Source organism: Pyrgilauda ruficollis, unplaced genomic scaffold (genome assembly GCF_017590135.1).
Source record: "Pyrgilauda ruficollis isolate IOZ18807 unplaced genomic scaffold, ASM1759013v1 scaffold2, whole genome shotgun sequence".
Taxonomy (NCBI): Eukaryota; Metazoa; Chordata; class Aves; order Passeriformes; family Passeridae; genus Pyrgilauda; species Pyrgilauda ruficollis.
In genome coordinates, this window is record NW_024519206.1 from 13,413,869 (window position 1) to 13,437,313 (window position 23,445).

The window sequence follows — 23,445 nt, forward strand, 5'->3', positions numbered from 1 at the left end:
ATTCACAGTGCTGGTGTTTGCTTTACTGAAGCTTTTAAATTCATTTGGCTGAATACTTGAATCTATTAGAAAAATTCAATTTGTGGAGGTGAAGGAGTGGTGGTTTAACAGAAACCCACCTGTGTAACCAAGGGCAGTATTTGGGCAGTATTTATTACTCCAGAACCAATTCTGGAGTAAGACAGCAATAACTATTTGTAAAATGAATCACTTTTTTACATTGTGCCTTTCACAGCATTTTATGTGCCTAAGCTGACCTAGAGGCTAAGCCACAGGGGACACTCAGTCACCAGTGAAGTGATGAGCCAGGGATGGGGAGTCTGCTGATGTGGCAGAGAGAGCCAAAATGTGACACTGCAGGAATGTGGAAGGGGGAGTGAGGCATGCTGGCTCACAGCACTGTCCCAGTTGGAGTGCTCAGGTGAATCTTAGGTTCTCTGGCCATGATCACTGCTAAGCCACAGGACAGCCAGAACCAGACAGTCATTACTGTGCCTATTTTAATTATGTCTAATCTAAAATACCCACAAGCTAAGTCTCATGTGTTTAAATGCAAAACCTTGAGCTATGTGTCCTGTAATGAACTGATCCAGACTGCACCAGCAGTCTCCTTCAGCTCACAGGAGTGTAAGGGACACCCAGAGTTTTTAAAGCTTTTTGACAACCCTGCTAGAGTTCATTTGTCCCACTGTAAGATTTTTACACATTTTCATGCTCATCCTTCTCATCTCCGCACTATTCTATCTTTCCTGACTGATGGGGAAATTGTGCCCTTTGCTAGATGTGGACCAGGGAAATAAATTGTTAGACAAGACCTATCAGCATTAGTATTAATTAATGAACGTGTTAACGTGGCTAACTCTGCTTGCAGACTGCGGGTTGAATGTACACAAGCAGTGCTCCAAGTACGTGCCCAACGACTGCCAGCCAGACCTCAAGAGGATAAAGCGAGTCTACTGCTGCGACCTCACCACACTGGTGAAGGCCCACAACACCCAGAGGCCCATGGTGGTGGATTCCTGCATTCGGGAGATCGAAGCAAGAGGTTTGTGTGCTTGGGAGAGCAGCGGACACAGCGAAATGAGGATGACTTGAATTACGTGCTAAGCTAGAACACGGTGCTGTGCTCGTGCACACTGAGGACAGGATGAGAAAATGGGCTTTTTAGTGTGGGTGATACATTGCTTTGCATTAGCTAGTAAAATTAAATCATGGCATTCCTTAATGCAATTCCCTGAAATGCTTTCTGAAAACATGTCAAAACATGTATTACGTTACACTTCTGAAAGGGGTGAACTTTAAAGTGAACTTTTAAGTTCATGTTTATGTCTTTTTTCATTACTTTATTTTAACATACCTAGGGACACATCTCATTTCAGAGTAATCAGTTTAAATCAAATCCATTTTTAATAACCCTTATGGACATTGTGGGCAGGAGAACACGAGTGACTGGAAGTGGCTTGGACAAGTGAGGTCAGGGGCTATGGTGTTTTGTGGCAGGACACATCTCATGAAGCTCAGTTACTGACTGATGGATCCTGTGGCACAGACAGCATATCACAGCCAAAACTCAAGCTTGTGACAGGTTTTTGGTAAATGGATGTGTGCCAGATTGAAGGAAAAACATATCCCCTTCAATAATCATGTATCCCTTCTGTAACAGTCATGTATTTTTCCTTTGGATAGCAAATGTGCATGTTGTGCTGCCCAATAAGCCAAATTTTCCTGTTAGTCACAGCTTCAGCACAGGAATCTAATAATGCTGAACTCATGGCATCCCAGTAATCTGCATAGCAACACACTGATACTAGCCATAGGGATTTCAAACCCACACATCATCTACTGAATTGACTCAAAGACTTACTAGTAAATCCCCTGCACAGCTCTGTAAAGCTCTAGCAGGATTATATCATCATCACAGGGACAAATGGAAAGAATAGTATGGACTAAGACAGAAGAGCTTTACTCTGATGATATAGCAGGATGCTACACTGCATTTGAGATCTAATCACTTACTTGTACATTTATTGATTGAGGTAAAATCTGCTGCCTGCTCTCTGTTTTTTCAACATCTTTATATTTCTTTCCTTAACTGCCACAGAACTATGAAAGATTCTGATTTTGTTCTTAAGACAAAGAATATTGGAACTTTTAAGTAGGTTAGCACAGTGTAGAGTTACAATAAGGGATTAGGGGGTTGAAATGAATAATGTGTGTGTAACTTGGCTTGCTCTGCTGAGCTGCCCTGCATTTCATGTTGGTGTGGAGCAACGAGGGGAGAGTTGTGCAAGCGAGCAGATCTCTTGTGGTAAAAGAACTGTGGAAGGAATGTACTGATGTGGGGAAGGACTGTATCCATCACATCTCTCAGCTGTATATAAATAAATGCTGACAGCAAAACAGGAACGAATTGTGCTCATAGGGAAAGGCAGTATTTTATTTTCATTGCTATTTGTCATTGGGCAACTGGTAAAAGGAAGGGAGACCTCTAAAGCTTTATTAATTATAGCCAAATCCAGGAAAATCTCCTACATAAAATGAATAAATCGTAATAACATCACATGCCTCACCATTAGCAAATTGCAGTATTTTTCTCCAACACAATCAAATCAACCATGTACCTAACAAAATCAGAAAGTATAAATTCTAAAATGCTTTAATCCTTTAAAAAAATTTTGACATCATCTTGATCTTTCTTAACTGCTCCAGAGTTTCACATTACAAATAACATTTTGATATACTTAGTAGGTCTGCTGTGCTTGCTTTATTGTTCTTAAACCTAAATATCTGTTGGTTACTAAAGTTAACAAGAACTTTTTGTTTCAGGTTTGAAGTCTGAGGGCCTCTATAGAGTTTCAGGCTTCACTGAGCACATTGAAGATGTGAAAATGGCCTTTGATCGAGGTACACCATTTTTTAATCTTGTACAGTTTTAATCTAAGCTTTCAATTCTAGGACATTTCAGATCTTTCAGGGTTTATATATGTACCATGGTAATGAAACTGACATATAAGCAGAAGAACAGAAAGTAACCTGTCTTTTCTCAGTTTAAAGTGTAGTCCTTTTCATAAGAATAAATTATGTTTGATAGTTGGAAGGAATAATTAAACGTGAAGTATTGGTGTGTAGAAGCTTAAGTGGGGGACTGGCTAATTGCTCAACCTAGCAGCACAGACTAGGGACCTAGTTTAAGTGTGAGCATAGGTGGTACCAGGGGAAAGTTGTTAGTCCTGTCTTTAATAGATTCAGCCCTTTACAATACAATAATCTATTTATGAGTTTAAGGATCAGGAACTCCAACTGGGAAGTCCTTCTGCATGTAGCCTTGTAGAAAGCACTGCACCACTGTGCACGTGATTGCATCTGAACAGATGAGAGGGGCATTGAGGAGGTTAGTTGGTCAGCATATTGAAAAACTAACAATTAAAACACTGCCTGATTACCATCCTCAGAGCCCTTCTAATTGATTGAGCTGATTATGTTGGTTCTGGTTGTGCACACAGTCTTTGCACACAGGACTAACTTTAAGTGTGTATGTAAGTGAGCAACAGGGTAGGGCCTCCATCAATAGAAAATACCTTTGCAAGTACATTTGAGAAGATACATGAATATTATTCTCACTTCCCATAAATAGTGGTTTCCTTCCTACTTAATTTTTTCCTGTATTGCCTCTGCCATGGTAGGGAATAGGGTCAGACACAGCCCTGTGATCACAAGTCTATGGGTACGAGGAAAGTCCAGGTCAAACCAGAGAGTCAGCCTGTGGGTCAGGGTAGTGACCAGAAGGGTGGATGGCCCCACACCAGCATGGTGCAGCTGGAGACAGCTGTGATGTCACTCAGGCAGGGATTGAGTGCCCTGGGGACCCATGGGCAGGAGATGTGGGGGCTCCAGGGGAGGCTACACAGGCTAGCAAGGTCTATGGGAGCCACATCTTACACTTGCTGCGCCTCAGCATTTCTTGTTTGGAGGCAGTTTGTTATGCAGACATCTCCACAAAGAAAGTCCAGCCAGGAATTTCCAAAACGGCTGTTTTCATCCTGAAATATCCTTTAAAAAATAATACATATTTTAAAATATGTTGGGTGCTGTGAAGATTTGCATACACACACATAGGTCAGCCATTCTCTGGGCCAGAGAGATGCACAGTGATATGACTGCTATCATAGCCAGTAGTGTTCCAGATGTGCCACATGAAGCAATAAAAGCAATAATCCTGGGAGGCTCACAGTACTCATAGATGCCATTCTGCTCCCTGCAGGTAGATCTGGCCTGGCAAACTCTTTTTCTGTGTGTTAATTCTCCTCTAAGTGTAACAACCTGGATGAAACCCAGAAGGAGAGGCACAGGTTGTAGAGGGAACAGTTGGAAGAAAGCAGATTTAAATTTATGTCTGAGCATGGCTTCAACACTGCTGCAGCTGTAGTTCCTTTGCAAATGCTTTGAACCACTGGAGCCACTTCAGCTTATTGCCTATTTATTAAGTATACTCCTGGCATAATTGATGGCAATGTGCACTTGGATTAGACCCACAGCAAGGAAAACAGTGTGATTTACAACGGCAGCAGCACCTGGAAACAGGAAGGTGACTAGCAGTATTGATTTCCAAAGGAAAAAAAGCATGGATAAACAGGAAAGCAGAGAAAGCAAGAACAGAGTTTGTATACAAAGGCTGTGGGGAAGGCCATTGGGCAGAAATATACCAAAATCTGTGTCTTCATTTTTCTTTAACAGTTTCATGAGGGGAAAGGGCTAAGAAAGGAAAGGGTGTTGCCATTAATAAAAAGGCATGAATAAAAGCAGGAGAATAAAGAACATAATCCTGTTATGGGCTAGAGAACTAGTATTGCGGGAGTATTGCGGGAACCAGAAGCCGACAACTTTTAACACTTTCCTGTGTTGAAAATGTTTTCTCCCTGAACTGGGGTGGAAAATCAGGAAGAGTTGAGAGTTTTTACAGGAAAGGATTTAAAGAAAAACAAAACGGGTTTTTTGTTCTGACTTGTGGGCTGTGCACAGCTTGAAGGTGGTTGTCACCTGGCAGAAGTTTGAATTGGCAAGACACTTCCAGCCTGAGAGCTCAGGGTTTGCTTCCCTGTCAGATCCTTACAGAGACAGGCATGCCACCCTCTCTTTTGCATCCCAGCCCCATAGGTAGGAACACACTGCTTTTCTGTTGCCCTCTTCACTCTTCTAGTACTAGAAGCCAGAGCAGCATGGAGTGAACTATCCCAGGAATGAGGATTATCCCAGTTCTCTGTCCCAGGTGAAAGAGCTGGGAGAGAAAGGATCTGAGTGCCAGGTGGCAGGTCTTGTCTTCAACAAGAAGAAATTTTCTGTTCAAATTTAATTTTCTGCCCAGAAAGTGAAGTTTGTGAGGGTTTTACAGAATTCGTATTTCCACATGCACTACAGGAAAGAAACTTGGAAAAAAAAAAAAAAAAAAGTAAATTACAGGAAAATTAAAATTACAGGAAATTAATTTTTTTTTTTTTAGGGGGGAGGATATTCAGAGGAGATGCTGAGAGCAGGGGTATGAATGAGAGAAGAGAACTCTTTCATCTAATTGATAATCTTGGCACACTACTGGAGGATGTACACTGGCTAGGAATAAATTTCATTTAACAATTTAAGGACCATTTTTTAACCATATGAAAGCAAAGCTTTCAAACAACCTTCTAATAAGAGCAGGGATAAAAAATGTTAGCTAGTTTTGTAAATGGAAGTTGTAGGGTTTATGGGAAGGTGCCTGTGGTGGCAGAACACTGTACTTCAGCATTCCAGAGGTCCCTCCCTGCCCATTGTTTCTGAGGCAGTCCCCAAGCACCTGGATAAAATTCCAGGACACTTTCACATCTCCAGAAATACAGCATTGAGTAAAAGAGTTTGAAAACAGTCAGGCAAGGAGTCCTCCCATTTTAATGCACAGGATGCATCCTTCAAATAATGCCATCGAGTGTTCTGGTTCCAAGCTCCTCATCAAGCCACAGGGGCCAGAAGACAGCAGGATACAGTCGGATGAGGCATGGGAGCTGACTTGGCCGTGGGGGACCACTCCTGCTGATCTCATGTGCAGCTGAAGGGGTGCAGTGAAGAGCAGCCAGCTCTCCCTCTGACTAATTCTGCCTTGACAAAGAGGCAGTCACTTGGTGCTTCCAAAGAATTACAGCAAGAACAGAAAAAAGTTCCCATCTCCGGAAGAGAATAGCAGCCCACATAATATAACTTGGGCCAAATGTAGCTGTGATAGTTGGTTTTAAAAAAGGGTGAAGTTGGGCCTCATCTGATTTAAGCTGCCTTCCAAAGCCCAAGCAGTGTAAATACCCCTACTGTAAATTAGCATTAGGCTCTCTGAGGCATTGACAATGTTCCATTTTAGTGATTTTTGTAATGAGAAGGAGGGGAATAATGTGGATTTATTTAATCTGGTGAATGTTGGTGCTGTAGAGTGACAGTTGCTCTCTGTCAGCATTGTTGAGCTGTGGCGCTGTGGCATCCAGAGAACACCCATTGTGCGTTTTATCCACAGAGCTGCCATTGTCACCACCACATTCTGTACCCCCAGTTGTTTGTACAACTGGCTGGTACAATACATTTGCTAAAAATATTATGCTGTTAAATATTACATGAGTACTTAGAGGCATCCTAAATCATACTCCTTTGCCAGTGTAGCTGAAAGCCTGTCAAATGCCAAATCCAAGAAAAAACTAAAAGAAGCATGCTAGCATGGTAAAGGATGTGCATTAAAAAAAAACACTTAGGAAAAAGGAACTTAAATAAAATCTAATTCAGTATTCAGAGGGCATGAGTGAGGCTTTAAGAATGTAATACTTATTCTATTTCATTTTGTAATGAACTATTGATAATTTCAATGGCATCTGAAATCAGCTGAAACCTTTAAGGAAAAGAATAAAAACTTTATTTTTCTTGAGATATTCAAATTTCAGCATAATACAACAAAATACATTGAGAGTCAAACTAACAAAGCAAGAGAAATTATGGGGTTTGGGTAGAATTAGGTTTGTAAAGCTGAAATTGACTACGTGTTTGTAATCCAAAATATAAAAAACAAAACTATATTAACATATGGATGCTGCAATTTTACTGCAAATAACAACTACAATCTGAAAAAGTTCCTGTATTGAAGAGTGAAAAAATTATTGTGGTAATGCAGAAGGTAGCATGTAAACCACATGTAATTCATATATGCATACACACACCAATCCCTACATATCTGCTAAAAAATGTGTAGGGTATATTACAACAGATGTATTGCTGGGCTCACTTTAAAACAAACTTCAGTGCATTTCCAATGGATGTGTATTTGTCTCTGAAGAGAAGAGTAAAATCTTTGACTCAGGAATTCATAATTTTTCCTACAGTAAGCACATATGTAAATAAGAGGTTTGAAGTACATTGTACTTTGAAGTACCTCGAGCTGAAGTGCCCCTTTAAGGAAGCTTGCCGGGCTGCTTTGTAAAAGCACTAAATAAATAACACTTCCATTTAGTATACTGGTGACCTGGATAAAAGATGTAAGTTTGTGCTTTGCTATATCTGTTCTGATGCAGCTGCTGGCTCCTTGGAGGTATCTGTTTTCAGTGGAGCATTTTGAGTGCTCAGTGTTCAGCAATTAAATAGAGCTCTCCACACAAAGCTGTACAAGACTAATGCCACCGTGCCTGGAATGTGTGGATTAAACAAAAGATTGGGGCAGTGTAAACATCCTCCTAGGGCTTATTGATGCTGTATTAAATTAAATGCTGATGGATGTATTCAGACTGCTCAGCTGCATCAAGAAAGGCTGTTTGTTTTAAACACTTAAGCATATAATCTCCTCTTGATGAGAACATGTAGTGCTATTAGTCTTAATGAGAATTATGTGCATACGTTGGACAGGACGTATCCCTGCAAGATTGATGCCATAGGTTTGTATAAAATGTCTGCAATCAATATAAACTCTTTTACTGTGCTGTGAAAGCCTTTATCTCCATCTTGGTATCAAGCACCCCCACTCATCTGTCTGTATCAGGGCATGTCCACAAGCACTGTGAGACAAAGCAATGGCTTTACAACATGTCAGCACCTTGGTGGTAACAGCCCAAGCTTGTGCCTGCAGCTCCTGGCAGACACAGCAAACCCCTCTCTGCTGCACAAGCAGGCAGAACCTGGCATCACCACACTCACCGTGTGGTCCTCACTGCACCACCTGCCCTGAGGGAAGTGTAGTATCCTTAGCTAAAGGGTGGCAAACAGGGACTACAGGCTACAACTGATCCCCGAGAAGCCTGAGGTAAAGCTGGGGGTTAAATCCAGACAGCCACAGCCCCTACTTGACCATCTTTCTACTGGAAGACCACCAAGATAGAGAGGTCCCAGGAAGGGAGGACAGCAGAATTTCCTGATATGGAGAAAAAAATGTGGGTTATGAGGGTACTAGGTAGTACAGAACAGAGGTGGTCATTTGAACGTGAAGAATTACAGTGCTCCTGCCTTGCTGCTACTTTTTGTAATTTCACTCATTGCAAGCCAGGACTTCCCAGCAACACCAGTAAACTTTAAGCTCATGTGTTTAAAAGTGCTCTTTCACAGAGTTCTGACTAACTGTTATATTGTGGCAAACAAAATGTATGCCTTTTCAGATGCATCTGTTTAGCATTTCATCCATTACAAGTATCCATATTAATTTAAAAATCTGTGATGCACATTTCAGAATAATTGTATAGCTAAATTCCTTAGCATGCCCATTTGAATTCAGATCTTTGCTATAAATAAATAAGTCAAATATTAAGACATTAGAAGATAGCAGAAAATAAGGCAGCTTTCTTTTCAGCTAATCACTAATATGTTGGTACAAGATATGCAAGATTTGGATGTTTCTTGATTTTTCCAACTGGTCTCCTGAGGGTCATTGGAAATTTATGTTATTTCTCTATGCCTCTCTTTCTCCAAATAGAGATGAAAATATGGTGCATATTCCTATGCAGATGGAAAATATTATGTCAGAACAAATTATTAATAGCTTCAGTGAATAAATGGGCTAAATGCAGGAAATATGTTATTAACATGGTTTTTCATCCAACATTAAAATAGTATGTTTGAGGTGCTGCACTGCAGATATGGATGCTGTAATCACCAGCCCCTCCAAGACATGTGAACAAATAAATTGTTTACTAAAACATAAAGAAACTACCATTCCTCATTGATATACTGTAAACTTGGTAGCAATATATTCTCATTTAAGCCTTCCAAGCACTTTCAGGTTGATTTTCTTGTCAGGTTGCACACAATAAATCTGACTTAGAAGACTAGCCTTGCTTCCATCAAAATTAGGGTGGTTTTAAACAGATTTCTTCTTCCTTTTCTAGATGGTGACAAGGCTGATATTTCTGCCAGTATTTATCCAGACATAAACATCATTGCTGGAGCACTGAAGCTATATTTCAGAGACTTACCAATTCCCGTGATCACCTATGACACCTATTCCAAGTTCATAGAGGCAGCAAGTAAGTATTGTTTGGCATTTGTACCAACCTTTATTTCCATTTCCCATCCATAAAGCTGTCCACGTTAAATGAAAGGACAGAAAAAAACTGGGACAATGGGTGCTGTCTTCATTCCTTCTCTGCCATGTCCTTTATTCACATGAAGCTTCTGCCTGATTGTTCATCAGATGGGATGTCATGCAGGTTAAAAAAAATTGTTATTTTGGTATTAAAATAACTGACTAGTATCCAAAAGTGTGGTTTCAGTGTCTTTTTGTATGTCAAGATAAAAAAATAGTGTACATCATGCTCAAATTTTTAGAGATTTCCAAACAGTTCTAAATGAGCACTGATGCTCAGCATATGTAGGTATCATTGACACCTACATATTTAAATACATTAAGAAATTTTGAAGTAATTCCATGTCATTCCAATTTGTATCTAAACCTACATATTCAAGCATAGTCTTCTAAAGTCATATATCTACACTGTCATCTAGTTTTGAAGGCCAATGAAAGTAATCTTTTGTAATATTTGAAATAGGCAGTTCTGGGCAGAATAGTATTATGAAGAACTTAACAAAGCTCAGGTTCTGTACCTAGACAGACCTGTAGATAGAGCTACAGACCATGGAGATAACTCCTGGAAGGTCTTTGTTGATGATTTCTTTTTAAAACTTTTTTTTTTTTTTTGGAGGATGCAGAAATTGCTGATAAGCGTCACATTTATGAGTGCAATATTTATCCCTGCAAGCACAGTCAATGGCTTGTACATGATTCCATAATAATAAGTTATCTTCCTGATTTATTGCTGTGTACACATGGAAAGCCCTATTAACATTAATCCTGTTTGGTGTTTTTACAGAAATCTCCAATGCTGATGAACGACTAGAAGCAATACATGAAGTGTTGATGTTACTCCCTGCTGCTCACTACGAGACACTTAGATACCTAATGATTCATCTCAAAAAGTGAGTTAATTGACATGCAGGGTAATTCTTGAAGAGCTTAACAATTTTCTGCTTTGAAAGAGAAATATTACAGAAAGTCCTAATAAAGCTTCCATTAGGGCACTGCCTCTAAACCAATAATGTTACAGATAAGCAGACAAGCTGTTTGTATAAGTGCATATAAGCTGTGCACTTATGTAGCATAGATCCTTTTGCTGGCATATTATTTCAAACCTTTCAAGAGTTAATTGACATTTGTCATACTTCTCTAAGGCAGATAATATCTGAAAAATACCCAATGGTGGGTATTCCAGAGATGTGCTGCTGTGAGGCAGCACTTGACCATGCTTTGTTTCTGCCTCCCCTTACCTCCTGTTTTGTCTTCTTGAACAATAACCCTAAAAGGAAAGAGCTGTCTCTTATGAGTTGTTTCCTCACATCACAGTAAGTCAAGAACCAAGCAGGGCTTATTTTTACATGACTAGTAAAAGTAATACAGGCCCCAGTTAAATCTCTCTTGGTTTTAAACATGTTCTGCCTCATTTGCTTTCCAAAACTTCTTTAGGCATACATAAGACATCCATGAAGGGCTTCATAAAGCTTCATAACGCATACAAAATTTTTTAAAGTGCCTAAATTTAATTTTTAAGGTATTTAGGATTGTACTTCCAAGTTTTCCAAGTTTTTCAGCTAAGTACCTAGAAAAATTAAGGACTGTTCCAGAGGGGGTCCATCACTTCCACTCATGTTAAGCAAAACTGTTTTTCAAAACCATGCTAACTCTACTTTGCTGCTCTGGGTATTTACATGCCTCAAGAGGGCTTTTTTGTAAGTTTTTAAAAACTGAAGCTGAGTACAGACTGGTGCTGTCATCTCAAAGCAGGCCTTCATTTATGGCTATATTGCCCAAGTTATTCCTTGTCTCTGGTTAAACTTTGCTACTTGGAAACAACAGAAGAAGAGATAAGGGAGGAAAAAAGCTACTGACCTTTTATTCAGAAAATCACTGATCTCTTCTTAGTTGTCCCACTACTTGCAACACAGCGTAAATGTGGAGTACTTCCTGGGTTTCATCTGCACTATTAATGCCAACCTAAAAAGACCTCAATTCACATAAAGCTGCATCAGAGAACTTTTGTGAAGTGCATTTCATGCTCTATCAGGTTCACATTATGCAGAGACTTTTCCTCATTTTGAATCAACTCAGGTCATTACAATTGAGTAATTTTTCCTCTTGATGGGACATTACCTGGGCATGCAGGAGCTTCTTTGGACTCTGCAGAAATGAGATGTGCAAATATCCACCTTTGCCAGTACATATGCATGGACAACTGATGATGATTCACATTAGCTTTTAAGAAGGCCTGTGGAGGTTGTAGAAATGTGATCTGCACACAGAATCAGTACTTTCATATCCTGGCAGCAAATTTTTAATAGACATGTATGGACTTACCTTCCTGCTTCTCATGAACTGCAGTCCAGACTTTGGTTCAGCTGTTGAGCTGAACTACTGATGAGGCAGAAAGAGTCTGAGGTGCTGATTAGGCTTCCTCTCTCAAATATCTGCAAGTCACGCAGTGAGTTTCCTCTCCATTCCCAAATTATAGCTTTTAGTGTCTGCATGGAAATCAAGTGCACGTCAGTTCCTATGGAGAATCTGTTGGAGAGATCTGAATGTGAAAGAGGAATCATTAAGGTTCAGACTATGCTGTTCTGTAGATTAAACACACAGTTCCAATTTCAACCCCCTAGGACACTTCCTGCATGGATAAAACATGTGCCGGTATAAAGGAGTCTATGTAAGGACTGCAGGGTCACAACCTCTACACCACTGCTGTTTCTCATTTGAAAAGAAACTCCAGAGTTGTTAAAAGCACAGGAAAATCCAGCAGAGGACAACATCAGCAACAAAAAATGAGTTTGTGGGTCAATTAATTACCTTTCTGATAACTTTTTGCTCAAAACTGAAGGAAATGCAATAGCATGAGCAGTGCTCCTGAAATACAACTCCATCCACAGTGACATTGCAGTCAAGCTCTGAATCTTCTCTGTGTTCACCCCACTAGTGCAGCAAGCCCCACACTCCTGAACAGAGTTGCTAGTAAGATCTGTGTAGGTTTGCACAGCTGTTGAACATCTGTGCTGCATACATGCACAGAGGGAAAGCAGAGTGTCAGACATACACTTGCTTCAGCTTCAAGGTGAAGAGGTGTCTTTGGCTTCGCAGCCTTGGTTTGTCTTCGCTTCTTGCAAAGCACAGCTAATATATGTGCTAGAAGATGAGGAAGTATCTGTGAGTAGGGGCACTAATGGATTTCTATCCTGAAAGCAAAGAGGAAAAGCATTTTTCTGTGACAGAGCCATTCTTTGCAAAGAGATGACAGCAGAAGCACAACCAAGTCATATGAGTACTTTGCAAACAAGGGAAGACCAGCATACTTCTGGTTTCAGCCACTTTGTGCTCCTGTGATGGCATGAGTGAATCCAGCTGGGAATTGCCATGTCCAGGGAAGGCCTCAGCTGTTTCCAGGAGAGCTGTCTCCAAAACTAGATGTGCTTCACCCTGACAGAGCAGTTGTATGAAGGAGAGGTGAAACCTTATCCTGGCTGTACTTTTCACAGGAAATGTCTGGTCCATGACTGATCAAGGACGTAATGGATCAAGGGACTGTGGCTGTCCTACAGCACAGTGCAAGAGCACTCTCAGGACTGAACTCAATATGCCACTCAAATAGGACAACACTGATGTGATTCAGCACTGCTACCTGGAGGGAAACCTTGAGAACACCTTGCATTTTCCACAGGCCTGACTGATTTTCCAGACAGAGCTGACTTCTCTGCAGCTTGGCCAATCCTTGGTGGCCTTTCTTTGCTTCAGCCACAAGCAGTCCATCTATTCTTGTATTTACCTTATATGACCTGTCAGCAAACAAAACAACCTGAGGTCTTCCCTGAAGTGCCTCTGTTCTCTGTCATGGATTGGTGGCATTTATAGCAGCCTGATTTAAGCAAGCCAGCTTAAATGCAGGCTGGGATCATGTCTGGGAACATTGGTAGTCTAAGGAAAATCCGTGCCTGTATTTGTGGAGCACACCCTCACCCCCTATGTGATACGAAGCACAACTGCAGTTACTGTAGCATAGAGGACTGGTACATACATCATCATTTAAATCATGATTATGCTTTTAAAAAAAGCAGTTGCCACTAATTCTTACACCCTAACAGACAGTCACATGGAAAAATCACTGAAGAGCCCATGAGAGGTGCTTAAAGGCAGTAAAAATCACAGTACTACCATAGCTGCATTGTACTTGTTGTGAAAAAATAACAATATAGAACTGTGAAACAGTTACTATATCGAGAAAAACAAAAAATGTCAACGTACCAGTGCTTGATGTGAAGCAAGATTACAGACAAAGATGCAGATATTCTTTTTTTCTGGGAAGTGAGCAACTAATTACTTTCTTTTTTTTTTTTCTTCTTTTTTTTTTTTTTTTTTTTTTTTTAGGGTTACCTTGCATGAAAAGGAGAATTTTATGAATGCTGAAAACCTGGGAATAGTGTTTGGACCTACTTTAATGAGACCTCCAGAGGACAGTACCCTTGCTACACTGAATGACATGCGGTACCAGAAGTTAATTGTGCAGATTTTAATAGAAAATGAAGATGTTCTCTTCTAGTCAGAGAGGCATATCTTCAAAGCCATTTGTTTTAAGATAATTAATCTGAAGTAAAAACAACATTTCTTTAATTTTTTTTAAACAGAAAGGAAGAGTTCCTTGACTGCACTTCAATTTCTGCAAAGTTGCAGATGGATGCCAAAATGTTTAGGGAAAGCCTATGTCTCATAGACATATGCCTCTTTGTGGAAGGGAAAAAGAAGGTCAGAAAAAATCCTCTTACCTTGTATCTTTTGCCTTGCCTCAGATGTATATTTGTTTTGAGAAGTTTCAAACAATTTTATTGTTAACTTATTAAGAAACACAAAACGTATTTTAATATGGCTAGAGAAGCAAAAAGGTACTTAATCAGTGTTACTTGTATATGCCTATACCTTTCCTTCTTCATGAGACGTAATTATATATGTCAATTGTGAAACAGAACCTATATTATAAAGATATTTTTACTTTACCTAGCTGAAAGAATGGCATTTTATTTTAGCAAACTATAAATCAATGCGGTGCATTGATTATTTTCACGTAATTATTTCCTGCATTTTTGCTATGATATATTGAAAACAATTGCCACTAATGCAGTATTATCCTGACATACCTCTTCCATTGCAAGTGTTTTAAAGAAGAATACCTTTCTTGTGCATATTTCAGCTTTCCTTAGGTTTGTTTGCATTTAGGCACTAGCACCCTAGGATTGTACACTTCCAGCCATTTGCTATTTCCCAAAACATATAGTATATTCTCTTTTCTTTTTTTTTTTTTTTTTTTAACCCCATGTAAAATAAGGTCTTGAGAATTTTTTTCAAAGTCCTGGTGGTATTATCAGTTTCACATGCCAGATTTTTCTTGGATTACAGTAATATATAAGTTACGTGATGCTGGGACACTGGATATTTTCTGGCCTTGTTGAAAGTCAGCACTTTTTTGGGTGAATGATGAAGGATTTGTTTTTCTGTAAAAATTGACTTATGTTCTGTCATGTTTCTCTATTTATAAATGTACAGTAAATCAGCTAAAATTGTAGGTATTTATCTTGAATGTGTTTCCTGATGGTTTGTTAGAAAAAAAGAAAAAAAAAAAAGAAAGACAGAATGTGTAGGACACGTGGGAGCTGGTAAATTTAATTATTACCAAATTTTAATATTTTTCTCCCCTCACAAACATTGACCTACAGGGTTCGTAGTCTAACTGCAACTTACTCCTAATGTTAAAACTTTACTCAGCATGAAATGTTTCTGCAAGCATAGAAAATCAACATACTTTACTACCAAACTCAATTTTCAGTACAAAAAAATTCTAATACTCCTTCATCTTGATCATTTGTATATCATATGCTTGGTAACTCAGTGGTGCAGTTTCCTGAATTATTTCAGGGAGCACATGTTTCTATTCAAATTGAAAAATATGTGTAACTATGATAATGAAGAGAGGTAGAGGGTATGACTGTAAATTTGTCGTCTTCTAGAGAAATAACTAAGGGCTAGATAGATTAATCCAGATTGCAGAGCAAGTGCTAAATAGTCTGAGTTCCCAATACTTCCATAGATCCTCCTGCCTTGTACAGGACTATTTGTTGTAGGTTATGTACTACTTAATACTGTCATAAAAATGATCTGGAAATGGTTTTATTTTGTGAAGTGAAATATGCTTTGTAATTTATGATAGTGTAAATGGAAGGAAAAATCCCATTAAATGTGTTAAAAGAGTTTTGGTGTCTGTCACTGACTACACGGCAAGCTGCCAAACAAAAATCAATCGCTAATTACCATCCTGACATTGCTGGAAACTTTCCTGCTCAAAAATCTGAACAGTTTTACTGCAGGCTGCTGTTTCAGATTGGCACTAGGTTGCCCATACTACCACAGCCAAGCACATGCACACATTTATTTTCAGAGACCACCCTGAACCACCTCTATGCAAAACTTCAAGCAAGCAATGAATCCCAACATCAATCAATGCCATCAGAGTATTTTTCCACACTCTTGCACACAGAAATTTGACTAACAATGGTTTTCTTTATTTTTTTCTGGTCAGTTGCATTATGAGTTGTTTTTCTAAGGTAGAACACAGGCATCTTTAGCTTGTCTCACTGCCTGGAATCTCCAACACATGTCCCATCTTAAGGATTTGATGACAGCACAAGGCAGTGTGCCATGCTCAGTACCTGGAGAGCAGAAGTTTGTAATCTGTTGGACAGAGGGATGAGTATGATTCTGCATCTTAAAACACAAATATCTACTAAATTGTTCACATTTCACTTGGCTAACTGATCAGCCGATGTCCAGCATCCTCGGGGCATAAGAACAAGGAGGTAAAAGGTCCCAGTCCCCTCCACACCTCATCAGTGCCACCTTGTGCTGTGAAGGCTTCATCTCGTGTCAGACTTGCTGTGGCCATCACTGCTGCACCTGGGGTTGAGTGGCACAGTGAGGTCAGACCATTTCAGATTCACCATTTGAGGAAGTAAAAAGGCAGCAGACTTCCCTCTACAAAACTCACTGCTGAGACCGTAGAAAAATCATGTTTACTCTTAATGGAAATCTATAATCTAGTACACAGGGGGAAAAAATGGGTTTGACTGGATTAAACCAAATCCTTCCCTTTGCTTCAAAGCATTCAGCAAGAGCATGATGACTTATCTCACACATGGCACTAGCAGCAAGTAGTAAGAGTCCTTTGAAAGATGCTCCAGGTGGATGCTCCAGGTGTGAGCCCGTGTAACTTCCCTGCTAGGTCACTTCATCTCAAGTAGAAGACAGTTCTGCACCTCTGGGGGCAGGTGAGACACCAGTGTCTGACTGCAGTGGATCCTGCTTGCAGCCAGGTGTTCAGCAGAAACCTTGTTCCCCTCCAGCTATTGGAGAAGGTCTTTGGTGAAGCAGCAAGTCCCCTCCTGCAGCCACCCACTCCCAATTCTTGTCTGCCATTCAACTATCCCCATGTTCTGGGTGCCACTCTGTACACCCTCACAGCAGCTGGGGAGAGACAACTTGCCTTCCAGAAAGCAGAAGTGTCTTAGCCACGATCAGTGAAACATTACATTAAAGTTATGTTAATGGTTTGTAAGGTGATAACTTTCCAGAGTGCCTTGGAACAGTTGAAATCTCTTCTTTATACTCATCTTTGTAGACTCACTGCTGTCAGGTTTAAGTATTTGGAACCCACCAGGGAGGTGAGCAAAGGAATTGTTTTCCTGACACCACCACGCTGGAGACAAGGCGGAATGCTCTGTGCCTGACTCCAAAACACACACATCCTGAGAGGGCACCGGACAGGGAACTGTCAAAGGGTTTCCTCAAATGAGACATCAACTTGGAGTTCCTCCACCCAGACACCAGTAGCTCAGAAACTTAATTATCTCTATCCTGCTGTCAAATACTATTGGAATTGGACAAAGGATGTAGAAGTCACTGAGGAAGGAGAAGAGTTTGGGGCGGGGTGGGGGGGCGGGGGGAAGAAAGAGAAACAAAGTGCATAGTAAGGAAAACTTTTTTTTAACATGAGGTTCCAAAGTACAAAGAAGACAGAGCTTTGTTCTCAACTCTCTGCTTTGCAAGCTGAGGTCAGTTTAAACTACAAAACAGGTCTAACATAGCACAAACGTGGGTGAATTGGAACCACATTCATTTTATTTCTAAAGAGGTAAGACTACACTTTCCCCCACATATAGTGTTCTCAAAGCTCACACAATATTTGAGTCTTATTGAGAGAGACAGTTCTTCGGGGACACTTAGCCTAAGACTCTGGGAAGGAATGTATCAGGTTTGGGGTCTCTTCTGAAACAAGGTTTTGGACAGACCTGGGACACAGCACATGGGAGGTAGAAGGGATTGCAGGTGTGGTTAAACTCTGGGTTTTGTGAGACCTTGGAGAGGTGTTGAAAATACCTAGAGTAATAAATAGCTGGACTGAATCACAGAATCATAGAATAGTTTCGGTTGGAAGGGACCTTTAAAGGCTATCTAGTCCAACTCCTCTGCAACCTCCCTGCAGGAGCCTGTCTGACCATCTTCTTATCTCTTTTATTGACAAGTACAGAGTGAAGTTCTGCAGAAAAGAGAGGAAAAATATTGCAGTGCCAATAAACCCCCTACCCATAACCAGGGACTGAGAGCACAGAAACTCTTTGAGTAGGGAGGTAGTTCACAAACACTTAGGCAAGAAGAATGCCATCCAACTGGATCTTCAAAGCAGTATTACATTGTTATCCCTACAGCTATCTCAAGGGAATGAAGAGACTATAGGGCTCATAGAGATAAGGGTGAGAGCATCAATACGCTTTTTGTTCTTTAGCTGTAGAGATTAATTCCTTGATTAAAGAAAACAGTTAAGATTCAGAAATCTGAACCTTAGGGAGCTAAGATTATTGCTGACTGCTCTAGGCCCTGCAGATTCAGGACATCAGTGGATCTTATATGGGGCCATACTTTACATTATCTTTCTCCAAAGGCATGGTGTTCTGAATATAATTACGCTGATGCTACAGGTAGTGCCAGGACTGGGCATTCAAAGCCTGAAGGACATGGATTATTGCAGGATGTTCTGAGGACTGCAGTTAGGAAGAAAGCTTGTGTCAGATGGAGCAAGTGCTTTGTAAGCAACAGTAGAAATGATCTGCTGCTTCTAAGTAGAAAAACTGTCAGGGTTCAGTTTGCAGCAGATTTGGGGATGGCAAAAACCAAGGTTGCCATTGGAAGCTGCTTTCACTGCAGAGCCCTGACAAGGTGCCAGTCAAAATATTCTCTCTTTTCTTGAAAGTATGAGCCATTTGCTACCACTAAAAGGAATGTTATAATGAGGACTAGAGTTAGATCTTGAAGAGCATAAATTGCTGCCAGTCATATTTGAAGACACCTTAATTTCTGTTCTACTGTAGGGAAGAGAACAATGACGATCAATGTACATAAAAATCCACATTAATTACCACATGCTGCTGCCCAAGAACTTCAGGAGACTGGGCTCCATAGGTACCATAACATCCATAGGTAACAGTTAGGGTTAAGTCAGTAATCCAAATATTGAAGAACCAGACTTGTCACTGCAAGCTGCACAGCCCTCAGTATTGGGAATAGGAACGATGCTATAGGGATGATGTCTATAAGGAGCTATTGTTCACGGTGGGGTTTTTGTTGTTTCAGACATGAGTGTCACAGTTACAATTAAAGTAGGAATTAATTAAAGTAGGGACAGACCTTGGAAATCTAAATCCCTAATGACTGAGTGGTTCCCAAAGTTGCGAAAACTGCAGCATGTTGGTATCACTAATGATCAGCTCTGTCTTTCCATACAGATTTCCAAGGATTCTCTGGTTAAGAATAGGAATATTGGATGAACAGACTTTTCTGCAAGGCCTTCAGAGCTAGGAAGGGTCAATAGCCACAGTCAGTAATCATATTTTTCTGATCTGCTGAAGGAATAGGACCTTAGTTTTATCTTCAGATACTGTAAGGGTGAAAGAGAAGAAAAATTTTAAAGAGTTTGAGATTCAAAGAATCAGACTGCTGCTGGACATACAAATGTAAGAATAGGGCTGGTGTCAGAGACTGGCTGAGAACCGAAAATTTGAGGAGCTGTGTTTACAGTGTGTTTTGATGGAGTTTTGGGGCTTGTAGTGTTTTAGGTAAAGCTTCAGAACCTGTTGAGTTCTGAGACAATTTATTCCTGCAGCTGAACTTCCCATTGAATGAGCACTAGCACTAAGCTAACACCTTGCTGCACGACTAGCTCCCTTCACAGAGCTACCTTCACAGGACCCATGTAAATAAGGATGTTGCCTGCCCTAGTGTTGGAGGTAAGATCAGAAAACTTAAGACTACATCTGTGTCAGTCAATAAAATGGAGTCAAGGCAACCATGCCCTATCCATATTACATTGTACTTAAATGAGGTCCTCTCAGTGTCACCTGTGGCCTTTGAGACTTGTTTTTTGTCTAGAGGCTATGGTGCAATGCATGTCCTAGACTACTATATGAGGAGTGGTTGTGAACTGAAGTGTTGAATGGTGCAAAGCCTGTTGCAATTAAGTTGGGGAGGGTGACAAACTTTTATAGTTTCATCCATCCTGCTTAAGGGGAATAATCCTTTGCTCCCGCTGCCTTGAAACCATGCCTGACCAGTGGACATTCAGATAGAAGCCCAAATTTAAAATTATGCCAGGGAGTCACCACTAATAGGCTAAATACACCAGGTGCAGGGTTAACACCCATGCCCTGGCTAATAATTTTTTTTTCCTTTTTTTTCTTTGGCAGGGCAGACGTAGACTGGTAATGAATGTTGCAGTTCCACAGTCTTGAGCAGCAGCCTGGTGTCAACAGAGAAAATGTTCTTGCCCATTATAAAATGGTTGGAGTCCTTCCTGTGGTTATTATAGTAAAGCTAAGGTTTGAGATGCTGCTAGCACATGGAAATCTAAATCTATGAGAAATTAAGTTACTGCTGGCTTCTTCTGAACTGGCAACTCAACACAGATGGGAGACAGTTGTTTGTGTGATATTTTCCTTTGTACAGAGGTTCACTGGTTTAAATTAACATAACTTTTAGGCTCTGAGATTTAGGAGTTCCAAGAACTGGTTTTAATGCTGAATGTCAAAGGGCCAACTTGTGCCAGTAGGTACCAGTGTAGCTTTTTTTTTTTTTTTTTTCCTATGAGCCCATTGCTCAGTTGTATATCAGGGCAGGGTTAAGAGTTGAATTGAAACTTGAAAATACAAATGTTGAATATTGGAAGATAGTCAACAGGGAAGATGGACCTTAGCAGAGCTCTGCTCTCTATAGGTGCCAGTGCCACGCTCTTTTCCATTGGTATGAACACATCCTTGGCCTTGACATTAGCATTTGAGAAACCCAAGTTTCAAACATCCAGTATATTTGCTGGATGGTTGGGGTTTCAGGGAAAATGAGAGTTCTGATAGCAATATTCACTAGCGCATGTTATGCTTCTGGGGATCCCCTTGGTATAATTGTAACTGCATTGAATATCAGAGCTTTGGAAACCAAAGTGTTCCATGGTGTTGGGAAGGCTGATGTCTGCAGCGGACAGTGCCTCTCTTGTCCTGCCAGTAGAAATGGGTCCCCTCAACACGATTAGATAAGGGTGTGGTTTGGCAATCCAAGCTTTCCAGAGCCCAATTTCAACATGAGCACAGTAGGGTCTGCAAAGACTGAAAAAAGGATAGTGGGAACTGTAAGAAATACTATTTTTTTTTAATTCACTGCAGTAACAGTTAGGGGTTGCAAATAAGATTAGTTTGAAGACTGACATTAAAATCAGTCTTTCAGAATCTAAGTCTTGAAAATACCAGGATATTTCTGAATTTTGGAGAGCCTGAAGAGTTATGAAGAAACTTATATCAATATGGTCCAACTGTACACAAAAGGAGCATGTTATAATGTTAAAAAAGACCCTACCATTTTATTTTGCAGTGTACTGGGGCACCTGCTAGAATCCTGCATATCCACCCTAGCTGGAACTACAAAACTCCACTGCTTTTTTATCTCGGCCTCCTGCAAAGACAGGACAGAATTTAACTGCAATCTTATTAGATGAATGTACCATCCAACTTCCATGCATTGAAACAAGCAATATGTTATTTACTTTTCTGTTTAAATAAACACTGTAAATATATGTATACTGAAAGAATGCAACAAGTACTGCTGCAGCAAGAAAGGCAGAGAGCATACATTTTCACTGTCAGAGTTGTTTTTGTATAAACACTAACCTTAGTGACAGTCTTGTGGAACAGCATGTTGTGACTTTCAAAAGCAGAGCAGGTTTTGCTGTCCTCCTGCACCACCACAGACTCATGCAGGCAGCATCCTCCCACTCCCATGTCTCTTACAAAGCTTCCCAACCTGCTCTCTCTTTTCAGTAGACTCTGCTGTCAGTACACTGTCAAAAAGGAAAAATCTCTCATTCTAGGACTCTTTGAAATGGATTTAACTGGAAAAAAAAAAAAACTAAAACCACACTGATTTGATGTAAGTTTGGTATTTTGTGAGCTAAGAGGTCAGGTGTATGGTAATCAAAATAAAATAAATACTAAATGTTTTGTATAAGCCTATTTGCAGAGTGAAAGCTATAATAGACAAGCAGCAATGTTTTTGTGAAAGAGCATTTAAAAATAAAAACTACCTTAATTTCTACATAAATTCCCTTTTTCCCAGGCACTTTCCTGGGACACAAGATGGAGAGAGATGTTGGTGTTCTCTTTCTCTACAGATACGAGTAGCAAAGCAGTAGGTCACAGTCACAAGGAGAAACTTGACTCTGTGGTCTGCTACTGTCCTTGGCCCAAGAGAGCCTGATGCCCTGGTACTTTGTGTCTTGGAAAATGTTAGTTGCTAACTTGTTAGGAGGGAATGTAAAGGCCATCTTTTGTCGCTGGAAATTTATGTTTTATTCCATAGGAGAATTTTTTTGCTGTTGATTTTAATTGATATGATCGTTTGGAGTGTGCACTTTCAGGTGTATGCTTCCCTATCCAAAAGCCTTTGCCTTTGAAGAGGGCACTCAACAAAGTAATGTACGGGCATGCCCCAGGCTCCTCTCCCTCAGTAACCTGCATTCATCAATTTCCATACCTCTTATCTTTACGGGCTATTCGGGGAAGCTGCAGGTAGCAGAAGTTGATCTGCAAAAGAAGATGGAGCTGAAATATGCTGCTTTCACACACTCTTCTGCACATCACAGGCATCCTTGAGTGGCACTGTTGATGGGAAGGGCGTTAGGAATCAAATACGTATTACATGGCATAGTTCTCCAAAGAACATACAATCACTTCTAACACATGGTGTGGCACAAGCAAATCTTTTTTTCTCCTTTCTGGGTGAATGAAAAAAGACAAAGTCGTTTGTATGGTCATATACACATCACCACACAGAAAGTCAAAGTCCCAGTACAAAGTCAATTTGAATACTACCAGACTACACCGTGTGACCTACAGCACCACTCGTTTTTTAAAGAAGGGCACTTAACCACAATTCTATTTTCTTCAAGGCTCTAAAATACCCACCCACGCACATCCATCACGTGCACAAACAAAAAGCAGTGATATTTTGTTTCGGCCACGCACGCCGGCAACACCGCATCCATCTCGGCAGCCCCGGATTTCACGGCGCTGCCTCACCTGCGCTGAGGCTCCCTGCTCTTCCTCCTCTTCCTCTGCCCCCTCCCCCTGTCTCTCCACCGCCGGCTCTCCGTGGAGGGGACACCGACGCTCCTCCGTGCAGCCCCGCGGTCCCGGGGCCGGCCCCTCCTGCCCCACCCCGCGGGAGCCGGACAGGTGAGCGGAGCCGCCCGGCCCCGGGGCTGGCCGGGCCGCCGCTCCGCCCACGGGGGC

General features: G+C 40.7%; 1 protein-coding gene across 1 annotated transcript in view; it reads left to right on the plus strand.

The window, feature by feature from the left end:
* The window catches only part of CHN2 (chimerin 2), a 160,665-nt gene extending 144,851 nt beyond the window's left edge, over positions 1 to 15,814 (plus strand). The window contains exons 9-13 of the mRNA XM_041466701.1: positions 872 to 1,045; positions 2,827 to 2,904; positions 9,369 to 9,506; positions 10,350 to 10,455; positions 13,943 to 15,814. Of these exons, the coding sequence (XP_041322635.1) occupies positions 872 to 1,045; positions 2,827 to 2,904; positions 9,369 to 9,506; positions 10,350 to 10,455; positions 13,943 to 14,114 (668 nt within the window). The 3' untranslated portion in view covers positions 14,115 to 15,814. The remainder of the gene's footprint in view (positions 1 to 871; positions 1,046 to 2,826; positions 2,905 to 9,368; positions 9,507 to 10,349; positions 10,456 to 13,942) is intronic.
* Positions 15,815 to 23,445: the final 7,631 nt, after the last annotated feature.